General features: G+C 42.0%; 1 protein-coding gene across 1 annotated transcript; it reads right to left on the reverse strand.

Moving 5' to 3' along the window:
- Positions 1-4923: 4923 nt before the first annotated feature.
- LOC115783694 (transmembrane protein 26) lies at positions 4924-8863 on the reverse strand. Its single transcript, XM_030734641.1, has 3 exons — positions 8670-8863; positions 6201-6345; positions 4924-5658 (listed from the first exon to the last, which is right to left on the reverse strand). The coding sequence occupies exons 1-3, from the start codon at positions 8861-8863 to the stop codon at positions 4924-4926; spliced, it is 1074 nt and encodes a 357-aa protein (XP_030590501.1).
- Between the last annotated feature and the right edge of the window lie 3828 nt (positions 8864-12691).

Raw genomic sequence — 12691 nt, forward strand, 5'->3', positions numbered from 1 at the left:
AATTCACTTTAACTAATAAGAGATCACTTAAATAAAAAGCACAAGTTAAGGGAACAGATTGTAATTTCAAGTTGATAGAAGCCCAAAACATAAACCACCATCACTAAAGCAGAAAATTGAGTGAGAATCATTTAAAAATTGTTTTACCTCAGCTACCACTCAAATACCCTTTTAACATTGTCTGTCCCCAGTTTTCCATGTCAGTTCAGGCGACTTCTCTACCACCAACCTTTAAAAAAAATCATCTCCCTGTTATACAAAATGAAACAGTTTAATTCCACACGGGCTTAATCAACACCTGCTTTTATAATGGTTAGATTATTTTAACTTGAAATATGAATTAGTAAGTTGAGCACATATTCAAGCTTCAAGCAGAGAGATGTTAAATTATGGTCACACCGTCAACCTTTAAGACATTTTCATACATGCACTACAGCCCAACGTTTTGCGAGCAGAGGTGCACATACCAAGTCTGTGTTATGTGTGATTGAGCCAATCTGCGATGATGTAAGAGCCGTGCGGGTAATAGTCAGATGTATTTACAGCTACTGAATGCTCACCCTGCCTCTACTGAAGCAGTTCCCTGACCTAAACCAAAATTTACCAAAGTAAGTAAGCAATATTTCCAATATGAAGACTGTGACTTGTCCAAACTGTCTTCAGATTTCTGTAACAGTTGACAATGGAAACCTCCGAACAACATCTCATGTTTTACGTTTGGTTTCTGCTCATCAGCGTTTTAGGTGCAATGGCAATGAAAAGGCAGCTTCTCATTGGTTCAGCGAGCACTGCAGAGGACTAACAATTAGCCAGTCAGCACGAAGCTGCTCAGAAGATTTGCGAAGCTGTTTGCCAAGACAGGAACCTGGCATCACTGTTGACTTGCTTAAATATTACATTAGAGTCAGATGGACACATTGCTCTCTGGTCATTGGTGAGGAGAATTTAATTCCCCTCCCCTTATGGAAATTAGTTGTGTCTGAAGATGGAAACAATGCAATGAAATGACATTTCAGTCTGATGTCAGACTAGCTCATCAGGAAACAACACTTAAAAAGCTTTAATATTATTTATTTGACATAACTGTTGTCAGGAGCTAAGATGGAGCTGTTATAATGAAGTTATAGCACTGCAAGGCCTCTTAAGAAAGAGACTGGGGATGATGTGCAGGTCAGCAAGTAATGTGATGTTCAGATTACTGTTTGCATGTTAATGATGGTCTCATTTTTAGGTTAAGCAAATAAGGTTAGATATGGAAACATCACCAGACCTGAACCAAAGAGGTCATTTCTGGCATTGCTCTATACCCAGCAGGTGTTTATTGCCTTGTTATTGATATCAGTTGTCAATTGTGTTTCAGGGTAAATGTGAGTCTGCTGTTGGCTGTGTACAGTCAGTGTGGGTCCCACAGACTGCTGTTTAACCTTATATATGGTGAGCACGCTGCACAAAAAGCCACAGTGCTCTCTGTTAGGTTGGTTACCACAGCCAGATGATTGGTTTCCTTGAATCAAATGTCTGTTTCATTGCTTTGGAGAAGTTTGCATGTTTCATCATTACTGTGACAGAACTGCGACTCTTCAGGAGATCAGCTGATCTTGATTAACAGCACACCATGAATATGCTAATCTCCACTTGGTTGAGGAGGGATGATAAGACTATGTCAAAAGAAATTTAGATTTGGTGAAGTTACTGTGATTTGTCATAAATTAGACCTGCGTGTTACCTCTGTGCCACACTGCTGATTCTATCTTAAAATCCTACACCATGTGAAAACAAGAAAACCATCCTGATCCACAAACAGCAAAGTAAAGCTCATTAGTTTCCAACCACGGTGGTACACGCGGCAGTGTGAGCCGGCTCCTCAGCCACCTGTCAAAAAGTTGGGGAGTTCATTTGAAGTTTGCCTTTTGTTTTCACTCTTCCTGTCTCGCTGTAACATTTCAGTGGCATTTTGACGGGTTTATCTGTAGGATTGGAGGCTGATGAGGCGCACCTTGGCGTGTTTGGACTTCCTGATTAGTTGACACAAAATAGGGAAATTGTGGCATGTGGTGAGAAAGCTCCACGCTGTCATGGGAAATGCACCTGTTCAGGTTGAGTGAATTTCTCTCTGGCTTTGCCTCTTTCTCGCTTGTTTTCTCTGTTTCTGTCATTCCGGTGGAACTTGTGCAGCCTTCATGTTGTATTAGACCTGTGTTTTTAAGTAAAAAAAAACTGGAAAATTACTGGTAAAATGGAAAAAAGTATTTTGTGTGTGTGTGTTTTTTTTTTCAAGGATATGGCTTCCAAGCTTGCTGAACTTCCCTTCATCCTTCTTCCCCAGTTTTTTGTTGACTGGTTTATCCGGAGGATGAAGCGTTTTGTAACAAATGTAGCAGCGACCACATTATGCGCATCGAGCTCCCTGCTCATTTAACCCCTACCTGCCACTACAACAAGATAAATATGTAAATAAAAGAGGGTAGTTGCATTGATTACATGTACCGTGTGACACATGCCGGTGCATGAGTCTAAGCTTATGAGAGCAGTAATGCTTTAGTGCTCAACTGTTGGTTGAGTACCTTCAGCATGAGTAATACGCCCATCACTCAACCAAATGATATGCTGTCAGTGATCAGTCATTTTCCTTTGTCCTCAGAAACATGATCATATAAGTAAGTTTAAAAGACTTAAAGGGAAAATATACCACAAGCAAGGACCTGATTAAACAATGTAATCAGAGAACTACACATGTATCACCCGTTTCCATGTGAACAGGATACAGTTGAATGCTTGTGAGGGTTGACTTTTTTTTTTTTAAGTACATCCATGTTCAGTGGAGTTGCAGGCTTTGAGTTTCCACGCTCTCTTCCTCACTCTCTATCTATGTAGGGCAGCCCGTGGATCAGCTGACATCCCCATCCTCCCACATACCCACACAATCTTGTTAAAGCATGCAGTTAATCTGAAGAGGAAAAGGACTCTGATCACAAGCAAGCTTTCATCACCCTATTGTATTGCCCACGTCAAGCTGTCACAGGAATATCGGATTCTCCCCTAACTCAGGTGCTTAGGACGAGCGGCACCCTCCCATTGGCTCTGTGTGATGTCATTTGCCTGGAAGTGACTTAGTAAACTGGGCATTATCTAGTACTAGATAGCATAGATGGCATTGTGCTGCTGGAAGAATGAGCATCTCAGTGGAAACTTGTTATTATTTTCTCTCCTTTTCTCTTAAAAGTTGACTTTCTGCCTTTTATGTTTTGGACTAAAGTGCTGCCACAGAGGAAATACAGTAGTGCTCTACAGTAAGTCCTTCAGAGGTGGCCTACAGCCATCGTTTTAGGAAATCTTCCTCATAATCTATGCATTAGACAACAGAGGGAGGAAAGCACTCAAATGTTCTCTTTCACTCTTCTCTAGCACTTCACGATTCTGTCTGTCTTTCATCAAGAGCTCATTGAAAACAAAGAGTCCCAACTCATTCAGAGCCTCAGCTCCTATCATCACCTTGGAGGCCAGGTGAAGTGCAGCAATTTGACGAAAACAGATATGGGGCATGTGCTGGAAAGGCCTCTGATTGAATTGCCACTCTATGCCACTGCTGCTCTTCATTCCCAACCTGCGCAACACTGTGTTACAGGCACAGAGTGAGAGGGTCATAAATGCAGGAGGGCTGCATCCCGGGCTCCTCGTTTGATAGGGAAGGTGTTTGTCTGAATGGGAGGTTGGGAGGGGGAGTGGTGGTGGTGGTGGTGGTGGTTGGGGGGGGGGGGACTACAGCAGTTTATCCCCACCTTGAAGTGGCTCGAAACCTTGAGACTCTGGGCTTTAGCTCAAACATTTCACTGTCCTTTTAGACTCTCAAAGAGCCTCTCGCTTTTGTGGGTTGTGGAGCAATATCTCCAAAGCACCTTCCATCTCTCTATAGAGAGAAAGCGAGAGCAAATCATGTTGAACTCAAACAACTCCCACATAATCACGAGTGTGCTTTTTCAGACATAATAAAAATGCACCAAGCTCTCAAACAGACTTCCACGGTCTGATTGTGCTCAAGAGGAAAATGAACCTTGAAAATGTGAAGCAAGCCTCTTCACTCTTTACAAGATTTCTCCACATTGACTACATTTGACTGTTAATTACAAGACCGCCATCCAAAGGCGACTAAATCTTTCAAATTCATTTATCACCTGCAGTTCTACCACCTCACTGCACCATCGAGTCGCACAAAGAGGTCCAAAGAAGTCTCTGAAACACAAAAACCAAACAAATGCTGAAGTTCAAATGCTGCTGTGTTGCTGTCTCACTGTTTTTTTTTTTCTCTGTGTAACTGTGTAGCATGTATGTTACAGTCAAGTAAACAGAGCTGATGCTCACTCTGCTTTGGTTGACTTGGCAACACTGCCATCTCATGGCGAGCAGAACAAAACAAACAGCACTGTGCTTTTCTAAAATAGCTTTATTAGAGAAGGCTCATTAACTAAAAAAGACATATTATCAAATTAAACAATTTTTGGGTTTTTTTTTTTTTTACAACTTTGAATGCCATAAGCACCATCCTCATTTCACAATGCAATCATGCTGTTCCACAATATTGTTTATTCAAACCAATTTGTTGAACTGTAAAGCACCCAGCTGTATTTATCTTGTTTCAGCTACCTCGTTGCTTCCTTCATATTATTAAGGAGATTGACAGTTCTGTGGAGCTGATTTTCTTGAGGAGAGAAACCTCCTGTGACGGAAACACCACTTTTATCAAAGGGAGTTGCATAAATTCATCTCTGATCTTTTCAATGGGGACTTATTCTCTTTTCTTGTGCTGTGTTTCTAGTCACTGAACCTCCAGAGAGCCGAGACTGTCTCTGAACAAGGCTGAGATGTAAGAGATGGCAGATGGATTTAGACTTCTCTCTTGGTGAAAGCCCCTCCTCGGGGCCGGAGTCATGCCTCACGGCATTTTGAGCCTTTCTTTACCTGGACACCTCTCTGATCTTCCTTCCTCTCTGTCCCCTTCTTCATGTCTATATGACAGCTCTGCTCTTCACAGCGCTCATCTTTACCCACTTCTTCTTCCACCTCCTTCTCCTCACTGCCCCCCTGGGCTTGACACTGGAGCACCAGAGCAGCACACCTCTCCAATCCTGATACCTGCTGCTCACACTGCACCACAAATATTCTGTAGAGCTCCAAAAGCACAATGAGGATATTCTTGCAAGTGAAGAAAATCATGAGCTGGTTGAGGACCTTCTCTTGCACCATGAGGTAGATCCGGTAGAGCAGGAATGGGCCATCTTGGAGTCCCACTGTGAGCAGCAAGCTCCAGACTTCACTGGAGCAGCAGGAGGTGAATGAGGGCGGAGCTTCGGGGCAGCAGAAGGGACCGCTTTTTTGGGGCCGCGTCTGAGTGAGAACCAAAGGAAATTGCATGAGTGCCCAAGAGAAGAGGGCCAAGCCAACGATGACAACTGCCTGGTTGGTTTTGACTTCGGGCTCCTTGAACGTGTCAAAGATATCCAGGATGTCAGCACCCAGCCCCACGTTGACCATGAGAAGCTGTGAGAGTTGGTCACGTGACATATCGCCCTTGGGCATTAGCCAGCGACCCAGCACCAAGACTATGAGCATGGTCTGCTCCAGGCCAGCTACCCAGTTCTCTGGGTCCAGATCCTTAATTCCCTGGATAATAAAACAGCAGAAGTCCAGTCACATTGAAAGTGTTTGCAAAGGTTCAAAGGAATCTATTAGTTTCTTATTTGAAATCTTTTTGATCAACCATTTGTTCATGAATAATCAATAACAGTTATCATCTCTACCAGGCATCCCCTCTTAGTTTTAATATAAGTTGAATGTTTTGTGTCAAGATTCATTAAGTTTATCCTGAAAGCACCCCTTGATATTCTCTAATAGTCCCAAAACACTACGTCTTCACGTTTCAAAAGCTGCCACCCAGCCTTCAGTACAGCCAAGGGGCAAAAAGCTCCCAAATCCTACATGAAAGAAATTTCTCTAAGACCATCTCACAAGGGGAGAGATCTAAGAATTTTTCAAGCAGGAGCCTATCTGGACTTCATCTCAATGTGTCTATTACACATTTCCTGCAACTAATAGTTTATCCACCCCCTTGCTAGATTTAAATCTTATCTGATATCAGGTGTTGCTTTAATGTGGCTGCGCGGAGGGTGAGGCAGGCAGGGCAGTTTTGTTGGTGGGACGCCTACCGCTGAGATCGGGATATGAGCCAGCAAATGAATCTCATGGCCTGAGGAATTGTTGAAAGGCAGCTTGGACTGTAGCAGGCTCAGCTCCAGAAACCAAATGGATGGGATGACAGTACTGAGGTACAGGAAAACCATGGGGGAGAACCTAAAAGAGGATCACCAAAGGAGAGGGAAAGAGGGGGTTAGGTTATTTATAGCAATTTGCTTCTTTTTTTTTTGCCACCCACTAAAGAAGAAAGAGTCCCTTTTTTCCCATAGGAAGCATCAAATTTCAGACAGGCAATTATTCTCATCATATATGCAAATCCCACTTGACAGTGCAAAGCCTTCTCCATGAGGACAGAACTTCAAAGTAAGACTCAGCGAGAAAGAGAGAGGCCTGAAGAAAGCTTGTGTCTGACGATGTTCACTTCGTGTGTGTCGGGGCTTTTGAATAAGACATAGCTTGGTGTTGAATGAGGTGTGACACTAAATGCTCATTTGACGTCAGTTTATGTGTTTTTTTTCCTCTCTCTCTCTTTTTTTTTTCAAATAGAAAGCTTGCTGATCAGAAATGGCTCGAGCCAGAAGGTAGCATTTATTCCATGAGTGGAGAGGAGAGGGTGTGACATTGATGTGATGGCAGACTCACAATATCAGTTCAGTAAAAGACAGCAGTAATACAGCAGAGGAATATGTTTGTCTTTGATAGACAGTGAAAGAGAGAAAGAGCTGCGGATGATAACAGAGACTTTAGTGGCAGAGAGACTATTGCAGGCCTTACAGAAGCTGCCTCTCACAGCCTCGGGCAGATGGGTTGTAAAGTGTTCACAGTTACAAGTTCAGGAGTTATTTACTCCCTAACACAAAAGAGTTTACAGAGTCTGCCTTACAACATCTCAGTCCACATCATCTCCATTTAAAAAGGGAGGGGAGGGGCTAACATCTGGTCTAGAGTTCCTAATTTAGCGCACAAAAATATTTACAATCAAAACTAAGACAGAGAAATAATTCTTATTATTAATGATCTCTCCTGGTGGTTTTTGATACAGACCATAGACTGTATATAAAAAAAATCAATGCAGCCACCATGATACATCCTGTATAATGACAATAAAGGCATTCTATTCTATTCTATTCTATTCTATTCTATTCTATTCTATTCTATTCTATTCTATGATGAGCACTGGTCTGCCACTGGACTTCCTCTTGGAAGCCTCAAGTTAAGATCTGATTATCCATGAAGGGTGGATCTGACATTGCACACTCATACAGTGGGGGAAATGATTATTTGATCCCCTGCTGAATTTGTAAGTTTGCTCACATGTATAGAAATGAACAGTCCCTAATTTTTATGGTAGTTTCAGTTTAATGGAGAGAGACAGAATATCAACCAAAAACTCCAGGAAAAAGCACATTACATCAAAGTTATTAATTGATTTGCATATCATTGAGTGAAATAACTATTTGTTCGCCTACAAACCAGCTAGAATTCTGGCTCCCACAGATTGGCTGTGTGTCCATGTGGCACACAGATTACAATCAGTTAATCAATTACAGATACTACTGATCTCAGCTTGTGTATACACAGGAGGAGCTTGGTAATGATCTGAAGGCAGTTGGGACCACAGTCACCAAGAACACCATTGGTAACACACTACACTGTAGTGGACTGAAATCTTGCAGCACCTTCAAGGTCCCCCTGCTCAAGAAGGCAGATGTTTAGGTCTGTCTTAAGTTTGCCAGTGAACATCTAAATGATTCAGAGAAGTCTTGGGAGAAAGTGCTGTGGTCAGATGAAACCAAAATCAAGATCTTTGACATCAACTCGACCTGTCGTGTTTGGAGGAAAAGAAATGCTGAGTATGATCCAAAGAATATCATCCACACAGTCAAACACAGAGGTGGAAACATTATGTTTTGTCTGAAGAAGAAGCACATGAAGGTCATGGAGTGGCCTATCCAGTCTCCAGACCTCAATCCTATAGAAAATCTGTGGAGGGACCTGAAAAGTCGAGTTGCCAAGTGGCAGCCAAGAAACCTGAAGGATTTAGAGATTTTTTGTAAAAAAGGGACCAAAATCCCTCCTGAGATGTGGGCAAATCTGGTAACCAACTACAAGAACCATTTTACTGCTGCACTTACCAGCAAGAGTTTCTCCACTAAGTAATAATTCGGGTTTTGCTTGTGGATAAAATACTTATTTCACTCAGTGACACTTCAGGAAAGTTTTTACTGAAGTTATACATGAAGTGAGAAGTAGGGTCACTTCCTAACAAACCAGAGGAATACCCCCCTGTTCACCATTAAGAAGAGCTTCAGCAAAGGCTTCACTTCCATCTAGAGGCACTTCCATCTTTCATGTACAGTCTATGGTTCAATAACTGTCATTTGTTGTCCTCTAAGGACGAAGCCTGATGAATGTCTCATCCTCAGAATATTGCACAGGAAGTAAAATCATGTCAAATATGTTTTGTGTTACAGCATTACCATTTCCACTCTGCATTGCGGGTGCATTTCAGAGTGATAGCCACTTCCACACCCAACAGAGCTACGCCTGTCAACAGCAGCCAATAGAGCGGCTCCGCTTTAACAGCCACCACACGCCACACTGTCACCACCCCGTGGACAGCAAACAGGAAGCGGCTCAGCAACGCTAGCAAGACATTCAGGAGGCGACACATCATGCACCAGAGAAAACCTGCAGAGAAGATAACTTAATTACACATCATCGATTTTAATTGTTAATCATTGTTAGTTATTATGATGACTTGGTTAATAAAATCTACAGAGGAATGTTGTAAAGTGGGCTTAGGTAGATTTGTCTGTGTAGGTTTTCAGTCATCTGTGTCACAGTAGTCTCTGGAGCTTGAAAAAAAGGGCAACTAGACCTCTTTTTGTTTCTTGAAGACGTTTCACCTCTCATCCAAAAGGCTTCTTCACTTCTTTCGGATAAGAGGTGAGACATCTTCAAGAAACAAAAAGAGGTCCAATCACCCCTTAGGTAGATTTAGTAACTGCTGTAGGCCTTAGAACTTCCTAAAAATAAATACTGAAAAAATTATATGATTTTCTTTTTTAAACTTACGGTAACAGTGTTTGCAAGTTTACAAATATGAGTCCTTAATGTTGTTTCAAAACTACTATAGCGTTGTTTTTGCATTATTATTGCATTTCTGGATAAAATTATGGTCAATCAAAGAATGGATCACTTAAAAATTGAGTTTACAATAAAAAAATTGTGAAAAAAAGCCACATGACCGCCTTGCATCATTGCTCATCATCACCGAGTTCAGCCTTCATTATCAGCAACTATTGCACGACGTGTTAGTGCACAAACAGTCCGCACTGTCAGTTAGTTAGCAGCAGGATGAAAGCCTCTGAGCTTTGGGGAAAATCAAAGCAAGCGGTGATTAGTAAAGAAGAATTAGACAAACTGATCTGCAGTCAGAGGCTTTGCACGGGTTTGCTTGAATTTGATCCCTGAATCGATGTAGATTATCGTGATGGCTTAAAAGTGATGCCAAAATGGGAGCACCCTGGTTTTGCAGTTATTAAGATCCATGCCAAATCATCTTTTTCATTCTGGCTTAGAACTTAGCCCTCTCTCACACCCAGTATCAACCCTTTCACAAGCAAATTGCCACAAAAAAAAACTCATGCAATATGTATGGTGCAGTTGCATGCAGTACAAACCTACAGTATAAGCTGGCTCCTCGTTGAGTTTCTTCAGTGTATTTTCCAAAAGTTTTCAGTTTCTGTGCAGTGGAAAGTGACAGTAACACAACAGTCACGCACAGTGGCCTGCCCTCTATGTCTGATTTTTGCCTTTTAAATGACAGCCACCTCCCAGACTCCGTGGAAGACTGGACATGTCAGAGGTGTGTTTTCCTGTGTGTTTGCATGTGTGTTCAGTGGGGAGTGACTACTGTTCAAGTCCACTGGAGTATCAGTGAGAGATAGTGTGATCTGCAAGTGTTTGTGTGCATGTGTGCGCCTCTGTGCCCTCAGTGCCATCATGTGAGATAACACTTCCTGCCCCTTGCGCCCACATCTTCATTGCCATCCGTCATGATGTCATCTCTCCTGGCCCAGAACAAAGTTATCTCCTTGGGAGAAGCCAGCCTGTCGCGCTCCCTGTTCAGAGAGCACACAGCCCTGCCCCGCTCCCACCCATGCCTGCTCTGCAACCGCGCTGCCGGCCCTGATAACTGCCCCACTCCATGGCCTCTGTGCACACAAAAACACGGAGCAACAAGAGGAAAAGGAGATGCTGATGGGCCTCTGAACAAGCAACTGCAGGAGTGTGTGGGTATATTACTGCGGTTGCATCAGAATGAGGATGCTGTGTGGGTGGAAGCTGTCCAGGAACGTCAATCTACTAAACCACTGAAGTGAAGCAAAGACAGATGACTGACAATCATCACAGAGAGGAGATTGCTCTTCCCTGCCAATGAGGCATTTTTAAACCTGCAGCACTTGGTTGTTTTTGTCTGCTCGGGGGCTGAGGAAGCTATTGTTTCAACATTAGCACCACTTGGTGTTTCATCATCATCATTAAGTCTCACATCCATTCTCTGTTCAAGCTGTTTATAATATCTACCATCTCTTTCCAAAATATTTGCCTCTGAAGCTGCTAAAAGCTCCAATGTATTCACCAACCAGTTGTCAGCTTTATCAGCTGGGTCTGAGTAGGTGCCATTATATAGGGCACTGTATGGTACCTAATAATTTTCACTTAACTAATTTTTTAAAATAATGAGGTGAAAAAGACTCTAAAATTCTCCACTGAGCAGGGAGATTGATTTCAGAGTCAATGGATAATTATTTATTATAATTCACAGTGAGTGGGTCTTGTTCATATATGCGTGAGTCTTTCATAATTACTGAATTTGATCATGTTATTATTAATATAAAATTACTGATTATTGAACCTATGAGCCATGTCCCTACTTATGTAAGTCAAATTTTCTGTGTCGTGATTGCGCCTAAAATCAAAACTAAAACACAAATGGGCAACTTGCTCTTGTTGCAGTACATGAGTGAAATTCACACACTTCCTGAAGCTTTTTTATTCCACTTTATGAATGTCTGTAGTGTAGGTGGCAAGCTGAAATTGCACTGCAGACTGATGGAGCATACAGTAGAGCTGCAAAGAGGAATGGGCTGCTTAAATATTTTCCCCATTCTGCATTTTCATTTTAAGTTTTCCTTTCAGTGTTATCCTCAGTGCTACTGAACACAGAAACCCAGGATGTTAGTTACTGTATATCCAAGAGCCTCACCTGCCATTGGCAGGAAGAAGAAAACAGTCAGAGCAGCACAGCAAAAACTGTTAGTAATAGATGGGCATCACCATTTGAGGCCTTGGGCTGCATGTTTTCCATCTTAGTTTTTTGAAACCTGATGTCACGAGCGAGGGGCGGCTCAGACAATGAACTACATGGTAACATGTCAATCAAAATTTAGCTGCACCGTAAAGCATATCTTGTTTTATCATCCTCCAGGACACCAATGGGGATCATCATTTACAAAACGAAGGTTGTGTAAATGATGCTTTAGATCTTAAGCTCATTAAGAAAGCGTTTGCTGGCATCATAGATCCGGGGAGCCAGGGTCATTTTCCTACACCTGTAAAACCAGACTTTTTTCTGCAGCCATGTGAGTCAATAGAGGGCTAAGATAGAGGGCAACTGTGCATTTGTTTCAGACTGGAAAGCTATAATACTGTGAAACAGTCTTGAGCCACCCCTCATTTCTTTATATTTTGCTTGGAAAATACAAAAAACAGGTGCACAGATTTATTGAAAAATGTGTACTCTTATATGGCAAAACAGTATATAAGATTTTTTTTTTAAGTATTTGGTGTGATCACCTTTATTCTCCAACATAGCCTGAACTCTCTGAGGCAGCTTTCTTGTCATTTCTTTAAGCAGTCTTCAGGAATAGTTCTCCAGGCTTCCTAAAGGACATTCAAAGCTCTTCTTTGGATGTTTCTTTGTTCTGTTCTCTGTCAGGATGATCCCACACTGCTTCAAATATGTTGAGGTCTGGGCTCTGGAGACGCCAGGCCGTGACTGATAGCCCATTGGCAGTGTGTTTAGGATCATTTTCATGCTGAAAAATGAAGCACTGCCAATCACACACTTCCCAGATGGTATTGCATGGTAGATCAAAATCTGAGTGTAATTTTCTGTGGCCATAATTCCATCAAGTTTGACAAGAGCTCCAACAACACTGGCTGAAATGTAGTCCCAAACCCTGAATTTTTAAGACCACACTGCACACTATGTTGAGATGTTTTCAGCTAATAGCTCTTTGGGAATAACCTTGTTGGTTTTATGTCTGTCAAACTGTGTTATTTGGTATTTTTTGTAGATTCAGCTAAAGAAATGGAAACGAATTATGTGTTTCTGCCACAGCCTGCTAGTAACAAAGTGCCTAAAGATACAGTTTAAAATGGGTTCTTTGCTAAGTTGTGTAGCCACAACACTGGTTCATCCATGCCTTTT

The sequence above is a fragment of the Archocentrus centrarchus genome, chromosome 7 (genome assembly GCF_007364275.1).
Source record: "Archocentrus centrarchus isolate MPI-CPG fArcCen1 chromosome 7, fArcCen1, whole genome shotgun sequence".
In the NCBI taxonomy this organism is placed as follows: domain Eukaryota; kingdom Metazoa; phylum Chordata; class Actinopteri; order Cichliformes; family Cichlidae; genus Archocentrus; species Archocentrus centrarchus.

Excerpts from the sequence above, each read along its gene's own strand:
- LOC115783694 (XM_030734641.1), bottom strand. The coding sequence starts at position 8,863 with ATGTGTCGCCTCCTGAATGTCTTGCTAGCGTTGCTGAGCCGCTTCCTG. Across the intron at positions 6,346-8,669 it reads CGCAATGCAGAGTGGAAATG|GTTCTCCCCCATGGTTTTCC; the intron begins GTAATGCTGTAA and ends ATCCTCTTTTAG. Across the intron at positions 5,659-6,200 it reads CTCATATCCCGATCTCAGCG|GGAATTAAGGATCTGGACCC; the intron begins GTAGGCGTCCCA and ends TTTATTATCCAG.